At 51.9% G+C, this 20523-nt stretch overlaps 1 protein-coding gene across 4 annotated transcripts in view; it reads right to left on the bottom strand.

Moving 5' to 3' along the window:
• Positions 1-396: 396 nt before the first annotated feature.
• ARRB1 (arrestin beta 1) overlaps positions 397-20523 on the bottom strand; it is a 182488-nt gene continuing 162361 nt past the window's right edge. For 2 of the 4 annotated variants that reach the window (XM_073333850.2, XM_073333868.2), the window contains 6 exons: positions 19387-19524; positions 18255-18338; positions 14166-14189; positions 10070-10140; positions 9188-9239; positions 397-6136 (listed from right to left, as the gene is read on the bottom strand). In XM_073333850.2, the coding sequence (XP_073189951.1) occupies positions 6025-6136; positions 9188-9239; positions 10070-10140; positions 14166-14189; positions 18255-18338; positions 19387-19524 (481 nt within the window). In that variant the 3' untranslated portion in view covers positions 397-6024. Of the gene's footprint in view, positions 6137-6256; positions 6309-9187; positions 9240-10069; positions 10141-14165; positions 14190-18254; positions 18339-19386; positions 19525-20523 lie in introns of all 4 variants that reach the window. The other 2 variants (XM_073333877.2, XM_073333860.2) reach the window with 2 other exon arrangements.

Genomic DNA, 20523 nt, shown 5'->3' with positions numbered 1-20523 from the left:
TCAATGGGGTTCTTTCATTGCCTCATAGAGGTATCTAGTCCAATCCCCTGCTTAAAGCAGGACCTAATCCCCAACTAAATCATCCCAGCCAGGGCTTTGTCAAGCTGGGCCTTAAAAAGCTCTAAGGAAGGAGACACCACCTCCCTAGGGAACCCATTCCAGTGCTTCACCACCCTCCTAGTGAAATAGGGTTTCCTAATATCCAACCTAGACCTCCCCCACTGCAACTTGAGACCATTGCTCCTTGTTCTGTCAGCTTTGTTCTTTCAGCTTTACACCAGTGTAACCAGATCAGCATGTGCCCCTTAATGACCTCATCTACGGCTCCCAGGACACAATACTAAGTGAACCCAACCATCCTTAAGCTACAAAACAAAGCCTCAGACATGGCAGGGCTGTGGTTCCTTCTCTGAGTTTAATAAACTAGAATAATTTATTTGACAGAACACAGAAACGTCACAGATACAGGGGAAAAACCGAAGAAGCAAGTTATCAATGAACAGTACAAAGTAACCACTTTACAAAAAGTACCACATTGCCCAGTCAGGTTACCTAAAAATAACAACGGTTGGTTTTCTCTCTCTAGCGCGCCCGACGTGCGTATATAAAGATCGAATGGGCAATGCACGGTCTCCAAACGTTCATGCTGAATGCAGGTGAGTAATGAATACGGGCAAAGATCTTTATTGAATAGAACTAACTCATCGGCGAGCTCGCTACTGTCATGATGAGTGTGTCGGGGATGGGACAGCAGGAGCTGTCTGACTATACACAATCTCCTCACCCACTGTTGTCCGGGTTTTTTTTCTCACGGAGGATGGATTGTTACTGCTTTCATTGGGTGTAACACTACAGGTCTTAACATCCAACTAGCCAGAGTTGCTTGGCCCTAGCTGGAGCCAGCACCACTGGCCAAGCTAGCGAGCACAGCTGGCTGTGAGAGGGCCTCTTACTGGGGTAAATTACCCACTGGCACATGCAGTTGCCCCAAATCCAGGCCGTTGTTGGAAGGGAAATTTCACATACGTGGTGGTGGAAGTGACACACTGTTAAGGGCCTGATCCGAAGCCCTCTGAAGGCAAGCAGAGTCTTAATGAGGCTGCCATTAGTTTCAGTGGGCTTTGGCTCAGGCCCGAGGGAATTTTCACTGGGGCACGTTAATCCCTGGGGTCACGCGGCTTGGTACAATGCAATTCCACCAGGAATGACTGCGAAATTCTGAGCTGAGTTACGCTGGTGAGCTCTGCAGCAGCTCTGCTGGGGGGTCCGTGGTGCTATTCTGGAGCTACCCCTGTGCAAATGAGATCAGCATCTGAGCGGGGTGCTGAGAGCCATTGAACCAAGCTGTAAATCCTGTACATAATGGAATCCACTTCCTGTCGCACCCCCCAGCACGCCCAGTTCCAGCACCTATGGCCGCCGCCCCACCGAGTTTAAGGGAGACTAAGCTGGTAGAAGAAATATGCCGATGGGCCTGGGGAGAGGCGAATAGCTGGGAAAGCAGGTCGCAGGCAGCTGTCAGTCAAAGTAGCCCCCACCCCAACCTAGACTCCATGCTGACCCCACCTCTCTTTGGCACGCTGCTCCCTGTCTCAAACACTCATAACTTCCCTATCCCCAGGGAAGACGTGGCCATCTCCCTCCCCCCGCCCCCCATTAGGTACAGCTCTGAGGTGTTCCTTAGCATTTACTAAATGGGAGGCTCTTCCTTGGCTACTCCGCACCCCTGCCCCAAACTAGCGCGCTGGGCTGCCGTTAGTGTAATTGCTTCCCTGCGAGATCTTAGCCTGGGCTGGATTCGAACCAGCGTCAACAGAATGTTCTAAGCCCCATCTGACCATCAGTGACATTCCCAGTCACTGCCTACATGCTACAGTCCTCCTGGGCTCTGCCCGCAAGGGAGTGACAACCTGGCAGCAATCAGCTGGATCCTCTGTTGCCAGTGGGTCAGACCAACTAGCTCAGGGTCCTGTCTTCGCCATTGGTCAGGAACAGATGTTTCAGAGATAGGTGCAAGGAGCTTCCCAGTGCATAGAATATTCTTGCCATGGGGGAAATGTCTTCCTAGCCTGCTCCTGCCCACTGCACCAGCTAGAAGTGGGCTAATGCCTGAAGCCTGCAGGTTTTGATCCCTTCTAAAAATATTATAATTTTTAGCCCCTCTCCTGAAATTGTGGCTGTTGTCACATCTGACTGTCAGATCCTCTTTTAAACCCTACTCTGCTCTGTGCTTGGATGTCCTGGGGTAGTGAGTTCTACAAGTTTTTCTGTGCTGTGTGTAAGGAATCTGTTATAATCCGGTTCAGTTTCACAGAGTGCCCTCTTGTCCTTGTAGTGTGAAAGGGTAAATAAGAGCAGCTGCTTTCCTTTCTCCAGCCCATTATTTTGTGCGCCTTCCTCATGCCCTCTCTTACTTATCTCCACTCTAAAGAGTCCCAGCATTTCAATCTTTCCTGAACCCCCTCTTCTGGCCTTCAAACAACCCCCAAACCCACCAACCTCATCAGCAGAAGCAAGACAGATCCAGACCCATCCACTCAAAGCGGCACCAGACTCTGCCAAAACAACAGATGTGAAACCTGCAGACATCTCTCCGCTGCTACAATGACCAGCACTCCGCCCAACCTGCCTTTCAAGACACATGGGCCCTACACGTGCCTATCACAACATGTGATGTATAAGACCCATTACAGCAAATGCCCCAACAATAACTGTGTGTGTGAAACCAGACTGTCGTATGAACTCACACAGCAAAATGATGAGACCAAAACACGCTATCACCATGGGCAAACACTTCTCACAACACGATTGCTCTGTATCAGCTCTCTCATTCCTGCTCCTCAAAGGAAACCGTCACAATGCCTTCAAAAGATGAGCCCGGGAACTTAAATGGAGAATGCTGCTAGACACCAAAAAGCATGGTCCTGGTTTTATGGCTCGTTACAATTTATAATCTACAAACCAGCCTTTGTCCTACAACTGCGGAGGTGTTAATTTCCCACTTCTCTGTAACTGGTCTCTGGCAATATGTTACCCCCTTATGCTTAACAACCTGTTCCACCTTGCACTGAGCTGTGTCCCCCTGAGTACCAGCCCCAGTCCTGGAGAAGAGCTCTGTGGAGCTCAAACGCTTGGTTCTTCCACCCCCATAAAGGCTATTCCCCCACCCAGCTTGTCCCTCTCATATCCTGGGACCAACACAGCCACAACACTACAAACACCAGTATCAGCAGGTCTCAGGGTACCCAGAATAGGCGTGGAGAATATATCAGATGGAGAGCACCCACCCTGGGTTCTCCAGGGCTTGACAGCAGAAGATGGTTTCCCATGCTTTCTCCAGAAGATTCCACATGGATGCAGATCGCCACAACAGAACTTTATCCTAAGGGGCATCTTTCCTCTAAACCAGCTCTCAAATCATTTAGACAGTTAAATAATCCTGGACGGCAGAGGAAGAGAGGGGAGAAAAGATGGACCAAATCCAGCCCTGAGGGATGCCTTCAGTACAGAGCATGGAGATGGGGGTTGTCTGAGTCCTCAGTGTCCTAAGGGCTGACAGGCCCACGAGGGAGGAATGGATTACAGGCTGCAGACTGACACAGGAGAGCTGGCCATTGCTTTCTCCCAGTGTGAAAGGTTTTCTTTAAATCTAATCTGGCCACTATTGACGAGTGAGTGAGTGTGTATGTGTGTGAGATATATATATATATACACACACACGCTCCCCTGCAGTCCCGGCACAGAAGATAAAGACATTATGGGTTTTGAAGACGCGACGATACTTTGGCTTCAAAGTGTTATCTTCAGTCACAGGATCAGCCTTGTCCAATCCCATTGGCCCTGGAAATCAAACACCACTGACCTCTTCAGGATTTTTCTCTCCTGCATTCCTAGGGTCAGGTGTGCGCACGGCCGTGGAGCTGATGGGGGCCCAAAGCAGAGTTTACCTCCAATGGAATAAATGCAAACACTGAATGTGCAGCTTACCACCCTGTTCCAGCCACTCTGCGGGGGCTCGTCCTACAGGCCAAACCCAGCCAAACCTCGTACGGGCCTCAGAGCGTTTTGCCTTGGCAAGGCCTCCAGGATTGGTCCCTTACGACTCAAACAACCTCGTCCATAGCCTTTATGGAGGAACTAGAAAGGCAAAGCCCAGAGAGCAGGAATCTCCTTCTAACGCCTCACCCTAGGACCATTCCCTTGCTCCCGTGATGGAAGGGACTGGGACTACGATCCTGCCTGTTTCTCTTGTCACGCCTAGGCCCGGAAATTGCCATTCACACCTTCCCCCCTTAACCTATGGATCCCAGCGCTCATCACTTCACAGCACCCCAGCCACACGCCAGGCCTATGGGGTGGAGAACAGCGTGGGACAGCGCACGGCCTGGGCTACACACAGCCACTGTGCTGCGGTAACTCCGCCCCGGCTGGCGGGCGAGCAGGTGGCTGAGTTCACAGTGAGGCACGTGTGTCCCTGTGCTAACGGCTTGAGCAGTCGCCAGAGACTATCCGCCTTTGGCAGCGCACCCTGCGACTCACTCGCCTGACTGACTGATTCCTGCCTCCTGCAGCTGGCCCCTCTGGCCTCCTGGCAATGGCCAAACGCAGCCGGCCCCATCCTTAAAGAGCCACTGTTCCAGTTTGCCAGGCTGAGGCTGGGCCGGCTGGTGCCCACTGCCTCCCATGTGCCAGCGGGCATCCGAACTCACTGTGGAACGGCTGCAGCTTGTGATCATGAGCAGCCCAAGTCCATGGCACGGCACACAAGGTGCAGGATGAGAGACGGGAAGCCCAGTGCAGAGGTTCATCAACAATTCAGGGAAGGAGATCCCAGAGCAGCGGTTCCCCAACCCTATGATGTCCACACTGGGGGCCAGCGCTCTCAGCACACTTGTCTGAACTGCTGGTGACCATCTCTCTCTCCAGTGATGGGCACAAGAGCCATTTCCCATCATCCCTCCTCTAAACATGCCGGATTAGGGGCACAGTGTGTTGCAGAAGAATCTAAGCTACTGGGGTCGATCCTCTAGCAGCCCCTTTCTCCTGACTCTGTAGAAGCTGAGTGGAACGGGCAGGGATCACGTAAGGTGACGCTTCCCCCAGGCAGGAACCCTTGTCCAGTCCTACCTGCAGCTAACAGTGGGCTCTGCATAGCCTCCCTGAGTGGCCAGCAGGAGCGCCCTGGCCCCGCCAGTCCTCCACCACTTCCTGCAAGACCCTGTGTGGGGCTAGGATCCTGGTGGGAGTCAAAGCAAGGCCAGCATGGGACCCACACTGGGGCGTCTAGTTACCCTCAAGGGAGGGAGTTCCTTGCCATCAGCCAGCCAGGTGAGGGACAGGGGCTGGGGGCCAGCAGGTTGGGGCGTGGGCACAGAGCTGTGTGCTAAGAGTAGGCACTTAGCACAGACCTGCAGGCTTTGCCAATAGGCTGTGACCCACGGGGAGGGCGAGTTACAGCCCGGGACTCAGTGCAGTCAGCTGATCGGTGTCACAACTGTTCTCCAGCCAGGGTGTGGAACTGTGCCCGCTTCGTACATTGTCCCATCTGCAGTGAAAACAATTTGCCTAGAAAATAAACCCTTTCACACGCATTGTCTGCCCTACCCCTTCCTCCCACCCCCGTAACAAAGATTTGTCTTGTCTGGATTATACAAAATGCATAAAAGATGCAGATCATATGAAAGGGCTGAGAGCAGCTGCTCCAGAGTGAAAACAGGGCCAGGAACTAGAGGGGGCCAAATCCTAAGAGGTGTTGAGTGTCGGTGACACCTGATTGCTGCAATCCCCCTCAGGATCCGGCCCACCGCCCTGTGCTCGTTCTCCGAGACAGCTGATGAGACTTCAGCCTAGGTAGCTAGATGCACAGTGATAAATATGGCACAGCTGTAAGGTTATAATTGCCGTCACCATCTGGGTGATCCATAGGCTCCCGGTACATGTAGAAAAAAAAAATCATACAAAATATAAGAAGCCTAATGCAGAGGTGTTACTGGAAACAAACAAAACTGGTTAAAAGAATCCCGTTTATCTGTCATTCAGCTGTGGCGAGTTTGTCCCCTCCTCATCTTCCTCCTTGTCGTCTTTCATGCCCTTCAGTCTCTGCCGGGCGAAGTCTTCAAACACAATGTCGTCGTCACTGGCAGAAGACACAGGGAGAAGGTTACAATGGAACGGGTGGGAGGCAACTGCGTCCCCTGGTGCCCGTGCTGGGACCTTGCTTCGCAACTAGGGGCAGGTGGGCTGGCTCTGGCCTCACCTGATCATACAGGTTGGGAAGTCTCGTTCAGTCTCTGCTGTTTTTGGGTTCGCTGTGGGGAAAAAGGAGTGGAGGGAGCAGCTAGCAAAAGCAGCCCCTGGGAAATGAGTGCCAGAGGGAGCAGAGAGGGGGAGATGTGGAGTATATAGGGCATCCTGTGGGGCCAGCTCAGTTTAAGGGAATGGGGATCCTACCCTCACAACAGCAGAAGCTCCCCTTGAGCTAAAGAAACACCTCGTCAGCAGTGACGTTTTGTAAGGAGTGAAGAGTGGGGATCAGACGTCAGTTACAGGAGCAAAGGGTTCGCAAGGTGCCTTCTGCAATGATCAGAACCTCACAGGCCGTCGCTGCTCAGTACAGGCTCTGCGAGGGCCAGTCCTGCCAGGCACCCAGTGAGGCATCACAGCTGGAAACAACCTCACGCACTCGTATCGGGCAAGGGAGCAGGACCTGAGAGCGGGGCTGAAATCAAAGCCACAAACAGAGGTCTAGTCACCTCTTGGTTCTCCCAGTGAGCCCCGAGTGATTTTTGGTGGGGGAGTTACCCTAGGCACAGCAGGAGGAGATATTGGCACCAGCCAACTAACCATGGTCCGAACCTGCAGCATTTGAGTTTCAAATAACTCCCAAAGTTTGGAGTTGTTTGGGCCCAGGGTTTTGATCTTTGCCCCCAGATCACCCCCTAAACCCGTTTAATCCTCTGGGCTTTTTTCGCCTTCATAACCAGGGCTGAAGAGGAACTAAGGGTCTTTTCATCAGGAACTGTGTGGCATATAGAGAGGGCACGGGGGCAGAGGAATACGGGTTATGCAAGATGGCGCTTTCTATAAAAATAGCCAGGGATGAGTTGCTAGGTAGTGCATTAGCTTTCCTGCAGTTAGGCAGATTAAGCCTGTTTAAAGGGGTTGTTTTTGCGTTAAAACACAGAAATGGATTGAGTGGAATCTGCTCTTACAGGAAGGCCTGCAGCCGCTGCAAGAGGATGTGTCCGAGACAGGCGGACGCAAACCACTGACTGACGCAAACCAGTGCAGCTGGCGCATGGATACAGAAGCTAAACAGGGGATTTGAGCATCACACTTTAGCTCAGAAGGTGCACTGGACACCCAAGACCCGGGGACACCGGGATGATGATGTGGGTCCTCCTTCCAGCTCTGTGTATTGCTTAGTCTTAGGGAAGCATGATCATAGTCAGGGTTTATAGTGACATTGAGTACAGCGTACAGGGTGTACTTCTTTTGGTAAAAAGCCCATCAGCCTTTGGGAAATAAAGGTACTTCCAGTGAATTGTTGACTCAAAGCCTTACGACTGGAACTGGATCCCAAAATTCCTATGGGGTCGGGGGGTCTAAGTACCGGAACAGGGATGGAGACAAGCAAATCTCTACAGAATGACGCAGACTTAGTATCGTCAATACAGCTGATTTGGCTTCCAAGCTACCAATTTGCTAGATAGGGTGGAGGGGACATGGAATATGCAATAAGGAGCAGAGAAGGCAGAAAGAACGAGAAAGCGTTTCCAGCAGACAGGTACCAGACAAATTCTGATGAAGAGAGCCCTGAATTTCCATGCCGCATGGAGAATTTACTGGCTCACGACTCATCTGGGAAATGGCTTTGATCTAACCCCCAAATGAAAGACATTTTCACTCTGAGGCGGGCAACACAGTGGAATTCGGTTAAAAGGAGTGATGTGGGCAACTCCTCCACAGCGTCAGGCCACTTGAGAGAAAGCTCCCTGGATCACATTGTCCAGAGAGGCCAGATTTCCACAGTGGCATGACAGTGGGTTTCTAACAGGCATCTTAGTACCAAGGCAGGTCTGCCAGACTATTACACGGTCTCTAACATTCAGTACCGTATGCTTTTCGTGGCCCCCAGAAAGGTGCAAGAGCCTTTCTCGACTTGGACAACATCACAGAAAACCAGTCAGCCCCAATCCCCACTCATCTTTATAGGCAAGGGGTAAATGCATCAGGATCTAGGGGCTCTGGAGTTTGGAAATCTGGCTGACACTCTGGGTGCCCACCCATAGGCACCCAGGGGTGGGATTTTCCAAAGCCTCTAAGTCTGAGGAGCTTTTCAAATCCCAGCAGCCTGGTTTTCAGAGGTGCCCTATAATGCCCTGCAGCCCAAAATCTCAATCAACCACTGATCTGGGGGCCCCCCCAATTTCTAGGCCCAACTTGAAAAGCCTGGGGCCTGGTTTTCAGCAGCACCGAGTGCCCATGGCTCCCACTGAAGGCCACAAGAGCTGCATGTGCCTCTCTGAGGAGCCAGGGCTTGGTGGTGCCACATCATGTTACCCCAAAATGTGAGGCACCCAAAATCAGTGACCACTTCTGAACATTTGTCCGTTAGCGCCTGACTTGCGCCTTGGTTGCCTGCGACAGCAGGGGCTGGACTCGGTGAAGTCAACGAAAGCTGCTGTAGATGCTCAGCCCCTCTGCAAAAATCAGACCGCCCTTAACATTAGGTGGCTAAATATGGATTCAGCTTTAGGCACCCAAGGGTGGCACAACGATTTGATCCACAGAACTTAACGTCTCCCTCAAGCGGCACTCGCTAAAACCAGATTCCACTGTGTGAAGTCCAAGGCCGGCTGTGACAACACAATGACATGGATGCAACAGAGCAAAATACAACTCCGAGACAGAGAAGGTGGTTTCTTACTATGCTTTTCCTGTTGCAAAACACATGCAAGATGGTTATCATGCCAAAAAAGAAAGAAAAGAAACATACACCCCATGCATTAAAGGTTGCGTTCACGTGAGTTAATCATTGACTGTTACATGGGAATGATATTGACCGAATTATGTCTAGCTCAGTTAGCTGGTTATTGAGTTACATGCAAATGAGTGGATCACTGATTGAGTTCATATGCAAATGAGTCAACATTCCCATATAGGCTCTGGGATGATTTTAGCTTACTTTGTATCAAGCTCTATGAGATTTGTATCTATGGGCGCTTCATTCTCTGGAACTAAACACAGGAAATTATTGCACATGGTTAGTTACTTGACAAAATAATGAATAACCGTTACACCGCTTCTTTCATCCCACAGCGCCCCAAGCTCTGGGCACAAGCCTGCCATCCTTGCTTGGACAAAACTCCCTTGGAAATCAGTGGGGGAATGGGATTTGGCCTCAGATGCACCAGCCCAGGTCTGAAATGCTGCCATCTCTGGGGTGGAGAGTGGCAATCAACCCATACATCGCATGGGATAATACTTAGTCCTGCCATGAGTGCAGGGGACTGGACTCGCTGACTTCTCGGGGTCCCTGCCAGGCCTATGGATTGTATGGCAGCACTGGGGAGAGGAAACCATTAGCCATAACGCTGGAATCAACACCCCCGACTCATATAAAGAGAACCACGGATCTTTACCATCCACATGGAGCCACCAGCGAGTTCTTCTATGGCAATCCACATGGAGGTCAATTTATCTGCCTCAGAAGGATGAAGGGCCTGGACCACGTCTACTGCACCATTTACACAGGCAAAGGGGCATTTGCAGCTATGTCACTGCACATGCAACGTGGTCTCTAGGCGATTCCAGGATCTGCAGGCCCAGCAGGAGCTCACACACTGTGGGACTTTCAGCGGCTACTAATCTGACTCCTCCCTCCCCGCCAGTATGCTGCTTGTTAGTGTTTACACGGACCCCTTTTCTGAAACCTCAGTTCCGGCACAGGCCAGTTCTGTATCTAACAAACCCACCCAGCCAGCGACACCCCTGCCCGGCGGGCTTGGTTCAGAACCGCAGAGCAAGTCCCGAAGCCACGAGGGGACAAGAAACGGGTTCAACTCACCATCCCGGTGCAAGGGTTCTTCCTTGGGCTTGGGGTGCATAAGTGTGAAAGGCAGTTCCACAGCAACGTCACTGAAACAGACCCGGAGACCCGGATGAGAAGCGATGGATGAGGGCGACCAGGCCTGCAGGGGCTTTGATAGCTGGTTCCGGAATGACACGGCAGGTATTTTAATTAAATACTCTGTCCTGCCCCGGGATGGGCCTGATTCCTGCCCCCAACTGAAATTCCGCCACTGAGCAGGCTCCGGCCCTGAAGCATGATGTACAGACACCGCATTGCAGTGTGTCTACATGACACTGCTGAGGAGAGCCGGCTTTGACAGCAGCTCTCTCGCGCCACGTGCTGGCGGATTGGAGTATTTTGGCGGCCGCAACAGATGGAAGACAGGTTTCAGAGGGGTAGCGGTGTTAGTCTGTATCAGCAAAAACAGCGAGGAGTCCTTGTGGCACCTTAGAGACTGACGGATTTATTTGGACAGGACTCCTCGTTGTTTTTAACAGATTGAAGTGTTTTTCCAATTGCAAAAGAAGCATTTCAACTGGAGTGGAGGCCAGATTCTGCTCCCTGTGACATCAGTGTAAATCCTGCGCACTTTGATCCTGGATTTATAGTCCCCATTTTGATTCTCCTCTCACACCCATGTTTCATTAGGAGGGTGGTGAAGCACTGGAATGGGTTCCCTAGGGAGGTGGTGGAATCTCCATCCTTAGAGGTCTTTAAGGTCAGGCTTGACAAAGCCCTGGCTGGGATGATTGAGTTGGGGTTGGTCCTACTTTGAGCAGGGGGTTGGACTAGATGACCTCCTGAGGTCCCTTCCAACCCTGATATTCTATGATTCTATGATTCAGTTGGGGCTTCTGGGTGCAACTTTAATACAAATAATAAATAATGCAGAGTAAAATCCTGGGAAATGATCTCCCAGCGTCCCCCAGATGGAGCTCGGCTGTTCGCAGTGGTGCCAGATGACAGAACAAGGAGCAATGGTCTGAAGTTGCAGTGGGGGAGGTCTAGGTTGGATATTAGGATACACTATTTCACTAGGAGGGTGGTGAAGCACTGGAATGGGTTCCCTAGGGACGTGATGGAATCTCCATCCTTAGAGGTCTTTAAGGGCTCGACAAAGCCCTGGCTGGGATGATTTAGTTGGGGATTGGTCCTGCTTTGAGCAGGGGGTTGGACTAGGTGACCTCCTGAGGTCTCTTCCAACCCTGATCTTCTATGATGCTACGATTCTAAGGCAGGCGGGACTCCGTTGAAGTCAGTGGAGCCCCTATCTCTGTAGTAGCTACTGCAGTGATACTAAGCCACGTGCTGACACATGGACACTGAAGTACATGGAGTCTCAAGGAGTAAAGTTGGAGCTAATGAGAACAGTGTTATACCCCTGAAATGGTAAGTGTCTCCTCTCTACCCCTCCTCTAGCAGGCTCAGTGGCCTTGGCTGTTATAAAGGCCTGAGAGCCCTCCTCCTGGGCTCGAATCGCCAGTCATCTCCTTCGAAGGACGCTCAACGGCTGTAGGGGCAGAAGCGGGAGAGACTCGGAAAGCTGAGCTGTGCGTTTCTACACTAGGAACTTCTCGATTTGGAGAGAGTCCGAGAAGCTCTCTGCAGCCAGTTCACTCTGAGATTAGCTGCAGGGCTGCTGCCCCTCTAGACCCCGTGAAAACAAAGATGGCCGAGTCAGTCTGGTTTTCAGTGCTGGTGCAAGGAGCTAGCCTTGCCGACTGAAATCTGGCTCAGTCCCAGCATAAATATGGGATCAGCAGAGACTGGGTGGGTTTCCCCCACACGGCCCACCTCTACGAGTGAGAGGGGAGATCAGGCTCAAGGACCCATTCAATCCTTGGCCTCGCCACCAAAGGCTGCCAACAATGAGCCAAATGTGAGAACAGCTTTGGGGGCTACCTGTCTCTGATGGAGCAGACTGAGGCCACATGCTGCCTACACCTGGCCAACGCACCGCTGTCAAGGGGTAGCAGCTCTTGACCCATGCTAAATCTGAACTGGCAGCCACAAGACGCCAGGTGCTCTCTCTGTTACCAACCCAAGCAGCCATCCGATCCCCATCACGAAACAACAGGAGAGAAGCCAGTTTCAATGGTGGAGAGGGAGGCTGTCTGAGAAGGGACATACCTCGAATCCTCCATCTCAGAAACACGTCCATCGCGTAATTAAACGCATGCGTTGCAGCTGGTCTCCCTAGAGTACCTCTCGCTGCAGCAGTGACCCTCCGAGCTGCACTAAGCCCGACACTGAGGCATGTGCACAGTGATCACCTGCTACTGAGTGAGGTGGGAAAATCATATATACACTGACAAGCAGCAATCACACGTCAGCCCAGGCTCAGAAGGCCAGTCCAGGCAGCCAGTCTGAGCTCGCCTGGGAACATGTGGTTTTTGCAGCTTACCCAGCAGGAGGTAAACGACCACTTTAGTTGTGATTTCTAGTTGTGTCCGGACATGCTGTAGGTGGTACCAGGCTCCTCTCACTGCCCTACGTAGTGTGTGTGAGGTAGAGTTTAATACATGATAAAGCCGTCGCGCGGCGTGACATACACATTTCTGAATGGAAAGGCTCGATTCATGCCCTTGCATGGGTCCCCATCATTAGCACCAGTTATTCTCCTCCTCATTCAACCCGATTCCTCCCAGCACAGGTAGACAAGTCAGGGCACGCAGAATGTGCAATGTAACAGACCAGGCGGTGATCGACAGGGAAGGCCAGGGAAGGAGGACAGAGAAAAGGATATGATAGGAAGGTTGCACAAAACTTCTAGGTCTGCGCTGCACTGACAAGATCTGCAGTTTATCCTTTGGATGTCTGGGACATTTGCAAAACGGTCTCTAATTAGTTGCAAATTAAATAACCAGCTGGACAACCTCTTCCTACAGACTTAGGTACAGAGACGAATTGAAAGACATGGCACCGGATGAAAGGTCATCCCAGCCCCACCGGCTGACCAGCATTTGTTTATTCTCAGGGAAATACCGGTTTCCATTCTTTGTGGCTCAGCACCACTGAGTTGGCAGAAGATCAGTTCCACTGGGCTCCCTCCCTCTTCCCCTTTCACCTCCCTCCCCGGGGCTCGAACCAGCTTTGTGGTTAGTCACTGGCTGAGACGGACTCTGTGGCGAGACCTTCATGCCCCAGCAGCAGTAAATCTTTCATGGTGGCAATGGTTCTCAGGACTGTGGACTTTTCACACCTCTGCGCGAGGTCATTTTACCAATGTTCGTTTGTAGTGCAGCCCTGGCTAGAGATGCACTGGTTTTAAACGAGAGACACGAGGCAGGTGAGGTCCTATTTTTTACTGGACCAAGGCCTGTTGGTGAAAGAGACAAGCTTTTGACACAAAGCTCTGGGGCGCTCGGAAGCTTGTCTCTTTCACCAACAGAAGTTTGTCCAGTAAAAGTAATTACCTCACCCGCCTTGTGGCTCTCATCTCCTGGGACTACAGCACCAGGGCAAACAGTGGAGGAGAGTGTTTAAATGACAGCGGAGATTCTGAAGAACAAGACAACAGCTCAGAGACCTGCTGGTTTACCATACGAACACATATCGACTGTCTCCGCGCCCTTCCCCTCACTCACTCAGAGCCAACCTGCCCTGGGCCAACAGGAGAGTGCTGGGAGCCACCGCCTAGTTCCCCTCACTCTGCAACCCCTGGGCACGGCTGCTTTGGGCACAGAGCATCTACCAGCACCTCAGTGAAAGGGCTGGGTGATAAACCCAGTACGTCCCGACTGGTAACTCAAATGCTTACAACGACCCTGCAGTTACATAGGCAGCGTCCCTGAACCGACAGAGGGCAGCGCCTCCCAGTCTGGGGATTGCCAAAGGCAGTAAATACGGAACTGAGTGAAGGGTTTATCGGCAGAGTTTGTCATCTTCCTCCTGCGGGGAAGCCGGGAAGACATGCTGGGGTTTGGGTGGAGAAGGAACAGAAGGAAAAAGAAAAGACCAAGTGGACGAAGGAAAAGCTGGTGAGGGGTATGAGGAAAACAAAGGAGGGGTCTGAAAGATCATGAATGAAAAGCCGGACTGCCAGCGTCCGCGCGGCACCGCCAGAGCGGGCAGAGCTGGAAAGTGTTACCTGGATGCAAGATCTCCCAGCAGGCTGGCAGAGTCCAAAGGAGACAAGAGAATTAGTCACCAGTTTAAAAAAAAAAAAAAGAAAAAAAGAAAAGCACAGGCAGCCAACAGGTCGGAACGCAGGAACCAGGCCGGAGATCGACTCCCAGCTCCACAGCCCCCTGGCACGATCACACCGCCCTGAACATGTGTGTCTAGCCCAGGTCCTGCTGGGATCCCCCATTACGCCACTCTCAAGCGGGCCTCTCTATGACATGTGCCGCTTCCTGCCGGATCCGTGGGAACCAGCAGAGCACTTTATGGGGTGCTGCAGGGCCTGAGGAGGAACTGGGGAAGTGGGGGCTAGAGACAGGACACAACAACCAGCCTTCCCCACCAGGCAGCTGGTAGAATCATAGGCATGTAGGACTGGAAAGGACCTCGAGAGGTCACCAAGACCAGCCTGGCACGGAGGCAGGACCAAGTCCCTCAGTCGCGCCTGCCCATCAAAGGCTCCTGACCTCTGACTTGCCAGGACCTGCAAGCAGGATGTCAGCAGATAACGTCAGGGGAAGGTTGCACAACAGATAAGTGAGGCCTCCCCCCTACAAGCAGAGAGATCTCACGTCCCTACCTCGGAAGCAGCCATCACCGTGGGATCTATCCTGAGCAGGCCCCTCCCAGCCAGGTCCCACCCCACAGGTGGGAAGGGATGGATTTGGGACAGAGATGACGGATGTCTGTCTCCGGGACTAAGGCTGAGAATCTGAGCATTCAGCCGGCACAGAGACAGAGGCAGGGCACAGGTGATGCGCTCACCACAGCATTAGAGCCCAGACTGCCGAGGGCAGTTAGCCAGAAACGGGCTCAAATCTGAGGCTAGATCAGAGCCCGCAAGGAGGGGCAGGGCTCAAGTAAGTGGGACAGGGGGGTCAGAGCAGAGCTGGGAGCTGGCTTAGTAAAAGGAACAACAGAGACTAGTGCCGGATCAGAAGGCAAAGCTCCAGCCAAGGAGCCTGCCTCCCACTGGAGGAAACAGCATCATGGGCCAACCCATCAGCCCACACCCAGCTAGTGACGGTGACCAGCAAGTACGTAGCATCCCATCAGCCCCACTGGTGAGAGCTCCCTAAAGATCCAGGGGCTGCCATGGAGCAGAATGGGGGGTTTGGAGTCAGGTCTCCACCATTAGGCAGCTCCCTGGAGCCACGGGTGGGTTTCTGAGCCACGTTCCTCCCAGGACCCTTCCCCAGTGGCTGCTATGTTGTGCCATCCTTTAGTGGCTAAGCATCTCCCCCGGCTGTCATTTGCTGAGCCCACCTGTCTGCGGGATCTAATCAGCACCAACAAGGCCTCATCACATCACTTCCCCGCAGCTGCTTGCGATGGGTTGTCACGAGAGACAGATCCTGGTGACACAGGATTTGTATTACTAGAGCAGCTTCCCTGCGAGAATCTCAAAGCTCGTCACAGACACGATCAGTCGCTCTCCACCCCTCCGTGTAGAACAAGGCATCAGTATCACTGGCCTCTCTTTAGGCTCAGGGGCCGGCAACAGCAGGTCAGTGGCAGCATCAGGAATTAAACCCAGGTCTTATTGCTGGCTGAATTCCTGCTCTCCCTGGGTTACTGTATTGGAAGGAGGCTCCTGAGGGAGTGAATCAAAGGTTCTCTTCACACCCCAGGTTGGCAGCCAGGACGTGCCAATCATAGAATCATAGAATATCAGGGCTGGAAGGGACCTCAGGAGGTCATCTAGTCCAACCCCCTGCTCAAAGCAGGACCAATCCACAACTAAATCATCCCAGCCCGGGCTTTGTCAAGCCTGACCTTAAAAACCTCTAAGGAAGGAGATTCCACCACCTCCCTAGGTAACCCATTCCAGTGCTTCACCACCCTCCTAGTGAAAAAGTTTTTCCTAATATCCAACCTGCAGTGTGGGAGGTTTTTCCTAAACCTCCCACACTGCAACTTGAGACCATTGCTCCTTGTTCTGTCATCTGCTACCACGGAGAACAGTCTAGATCCATCCTCTTTGGAACCGCTTCAGGTAGTTGAAAGCAGCTATCAAATCCCCCCTCATTCTTCTCTTCTGCAGACTAAATAATCCCAGTTCCCTCAGCCTCTCCTCGTAAGTCATGTGCCCCAGTCCCGTAATCATTTTGTTGCCCTCTGCTGGACTCTTTCCAATTTTTCCACATCCTTCGTGTAGTGTGGGGCCCAAAACTGGACACAGTACTCCAGATGAGGCCTCACCAATGCCGAATAGAGGGGAATGATCACATCCCTCAATCTGCTGGCAGTGCTCCTACTTATACAGCCCAAAATGCCGTTCGCCTTCTTGGCAACAAGGGCACACTGTTGACTCATATCCAGCTTCTCATCCACTGTAACCCCTAGGTCCAATGCCCCCTACAGAGATTGCACCACACTGTACTTTGGAAGCTGCCCTTAGCCTGGCCCTCAAACCTCCCCACCCCCTTCCATGGTAAACAAGGGGATGTCTACACTGCACCCCTAGCCTTGTTGCCTGATCCTTGTGATTGGTTAACAACAATTGTACTGACTGACACTGATTTAATGAGCCAGGGCTAACAGAGTTCTTGCCCCGGAATCAGACTCCACAGAAGAAAAACTGACAAGTTCAAGGTCTTGTCGGGAACCCCAAGCTGCATGGCAAAGACGTGCACACACAGGGCACTGCCCATCCTTAGCCACGGAAAGCTCCAATTCCCACCTTTCCCTGGGGACCTGGTGGTGCGAGACAAAGGACCAGTCCTGTCCCTGGCCTGCCCAATGCATCCAGTGGTCCAGATTTGGTGGTAGATACCACTGAAGAGACAGAATCAAATATGCAAAGCTAGCTCCTGCTACACAGCCTATTATAAGGCCTGGGCACTATCATGAATATTCATTGAGAAGCCCAGCCTTCCATGTCCAGCTCTAACTAGCAGGGGGAGGGATAGCTCAGTGGTTTGAGCATTGGCCTGCTAAACCCAGGGTTGTGAGTTCAATCCTTGAGGGGGCCATTTAGGGATCTGGGGCAAAAATTGGGGATTGGTCCTGGTTGAGCAGGGGGTTGGACTAGGTGACCCCCTGAGATCCCTTCCAACCCTGATATTCTATGAACTTCCTCACCTGTATAATCCTGGGGTGCCCTTATCCTAGAGGTTAGCATATTCATGCCTTGTAGCTCATCACCTATTGCTAACACAAGTTAGTGGTTAAACATCTGTCGCCGATTCTATCCAAAAATAGCGTTCAGTGCAGCTGCCTAGTAGCGTTATGCGCCAACTCCCTCTCTTGAGCAAGCTCTTCCCAGTTCCCGAAAATCTAGGGTGACTGCCAGGCCATTTGATCTGTGCTATGGGTCATAGGCCTTGTTGATGGGGAATCGGGACTCTTAGCTTCCATATCTGGTTCTGCCACTGATTCACTGCATGGCCCTGGGCAAGCTGCTCAGAGGAGTGTTGGGAGAATTAACCTGTGCTTGTGAAGTGCTTTGAGATCCGCAGAGGAAAGGCACTGAGGCTTTGAGCCAAAGCTCACCGAAGTCACTCAGAGGAAACACTGCCACCCATTCAGAATTCACTCGAGCTGCACTCGAGCCGGAGCAGGTCACAGCCAGGAGAGTGAGATTTGGAGCAACACAAGCATCACTGCAGGCTACAGTGTGTCCAAATGAAGTGGTCATGGGGACCACACCACTCAGAGCATGTATTGGGCGGCCATGCAAAGAGTTGACCAACACATGCTGTTGGGCCAAAGCAGGGAGCCCATAGCCCAGCCCTGTGAACGTTATCCCAATTCAGGGCCAGACAGGAGAAGATTCAACAAACCCTCAACGTAAAAAATACCACAAAGGTTTCTTCCTTTGTGTGTGTTTGAAAGCTCCGTGCCGCTTCTTTCTCAAATTTAGGGGCATGGCCATGTGCTGGAGGGTGCGGCCATGGGGTGTGGCCATGTGCTGAAGGGTGTGGCCTGTGAGGGTAGAGATTTAAGTGACTGGATAAATTTGCATCCAGTCGCCCTTGCCTTCGGTTGGGGCAGAGGAAAGGTTGGTTTGATTTTTCTTGACTGCGATTAGCCGCAGAAGGAAGAAGATACTCACCCTCCCCGAGACACCACCAGCTTCACTTTCACTTTATACGAGACAATAATTCCCAGGATCTCCTTATTGGCTCCATCTCTTAGCCTAGAAGCAAGGACAGATGAGGGATTTGTAAGGACACGACTGCCAGGAGTTTCTATTAGAACCGAGTGAAAATAGTAGCTCCCCTTCCCCGCAAAGTACCCCAAACACAGACTCACAGTACCGGGCTGTCTCCCAACTCCCCGAACCTCATCACACTTCTGCAAAATGGCAGTTTCCCCAGGGAATCAGGTGCCATTTTGAAATTTCACGTATTTAAAAGGGAAAAGTGACTAACGGGGAAGGGATGCCAAATTTGGGAAATGACACCCTTTTCACCCGCAAATAATAGGGGAAGTGAAAACCAGCCAAACCGTTTTTGAAGTGAAAATGGGCTCATCGCTCTAAAAATCCCAGAGGCTCTCCCAGGCTCTCCTCTGATAACAGATGGAGAGAGAGATACACACAAACGAAAATCAACAGAAAGTAAAAGCCAGGGGTATTAGGCATCTAAATACCTTTGTGAATCCCACCCAAAGGGACTAGCTAAGGACTTTGGCTGAAGTTTTCAAACCTGGGTGCGCAGGCTCCTAAATCCATGGTGGGAACCTAGAGTGGCATTTTGGGGGGGTCTACCTTTAAGCAGCCAGGTGTGAAAGTTTTGGCCAGCATCTTTTTAGAATCCCAGAAGTTAGCAATAGAAAGAGCTACCATTAGGTCTCCCATGCCATCCCTTGAAAGGCAGGCAGTACAGTTCTGCCCCCTAGAGGGTATTCTACAGGCCCCTGGCCAGGGCCCTTTTAAATGTCTCACTTCTACGACATCTGATCCTGGTGCCAACACTGAGGTTCCAACCCCGATGCAGCAAAGCACTTGAGTACATGTTTAAGCCCACAGGCAGTGCCATGGAAGCCAACTGGTATTGCCATCAACAGGGCTACTCGTGTACTTAGAGTTAAGGCTACGCCAAGAGCTCTGCAGGACTGGGGACTTGGCTGGTGTTTAGTGGCACCGGGATTCTTCACGACAGTCATTCTTTAGGTGACCCATCCGCATTGCTGGGAGAAACAAACCACTCAGACATGCAGGGCAGGGAGGAAGGAGCTCTCACAATGTGCTGGAAGCCAGATTGGTGTCTTCATGTTTAAGCTTCCCATCCAGGGCCAGGCCCCGCTTCTCCCGGTTGTTGGCGAGAAAAGGGGTCAGTGTGTAGACTTTGCAGAACGTCGAACTCGGAGCCACCACGTCACTGAGGACAACAACGTGGGTGAATGAAACTGATGTAATGTATGGGACCGAACCAACACCCGCACCTCCCCGTGGGGTCCCAGAGCTCCCATCTCTCTAGGAGAAAGGAAAATATCTGAAGCACAATGCAACGGCAAATACAAGCCTGATGGGTCAGCCCCACTGGGGATCATGTGAATGCCTGACACCGTCACGGTGATTCCCGGTGTGGAGCTGGGAAGTGGCCTCCTCTCTGTGACACAGCGAAATCCTTATGCAAGAACTACCCATGGGGCTCTGAACATGCTCACCTCACCCTTCGCAGGACAGTCGCAAGATACGGTGTTTGCTGCAGATTCCTGACAAAGCCCAAGTTCATCTACGACCCCAATCTCTCAGGGGAACTCGGAGCAAGTTGCCAGCTAACCGAGAGAGTTCAGGCAGGAGCCATGTAAAGCTCAGTAGTTTTGATTGCGTCTCACTCTGAGTTTTGAGATGTGATCAAAAGCCAGTCTGAACAAAGGCTGCCATGGCCCCAAGCAGAGCAGAATCACTTTGTTGTGAGCAGGGTGCCCAGGCAGCACTGAAGCTGTGTTACAACGTTAGCAGCTTTCCACGGCGACGAAGAGTCATCACATGCTGATGCCACATCCCCGGGGTGGTTCAATATCACAACTCTGAGCCATGTCACGACATGGCAATGCAACCACCCCGTATGCATCCAGCACGATTTAAAGGGACGCTGTAAAAATACCACCGTGGGGCCTCCGTTTGTTGTCTCAAGGACTCCAGATCACAAGTCAAGAGATATTTCTCCACCAAACTCAGCCTGGGCCCTACAACTCAAGCTGGGGTCTTTATACACCAGCAACGATAAAGATCCTGGGCTCAGAACATGGCCGACAGGAGCGAACAGCGGGAAAGCCATGGCAAATCAGCGGGACCAAGTTCAGAGGGGGTTAGCAGAAAAGAAACGGTACCAAAATTTCCTTTTAAACAAAACCCAAAATCAAAAGAACAA

This window comes from Lepidochelys kempii, chromosome 1 (assembly GCF_965140285.1).
Source record: "Lepidochelys kempii isolate rLepKem1 chromosome 1, rLepKem1.hap1, whole genome shotgun sequence".
Taxonomy (NCBI): domain Eukaryota; kingdom Metazoa; phylum Chordata; order Testudines; family Cheloniidae; genus Lepidochelys; species Lepidochelys kempii.
The sequence above is the reverse complement of the archived record's forward strand: the minus strand, read 5'-3'. Positions and strand labels throughout refer to the sequence as shown.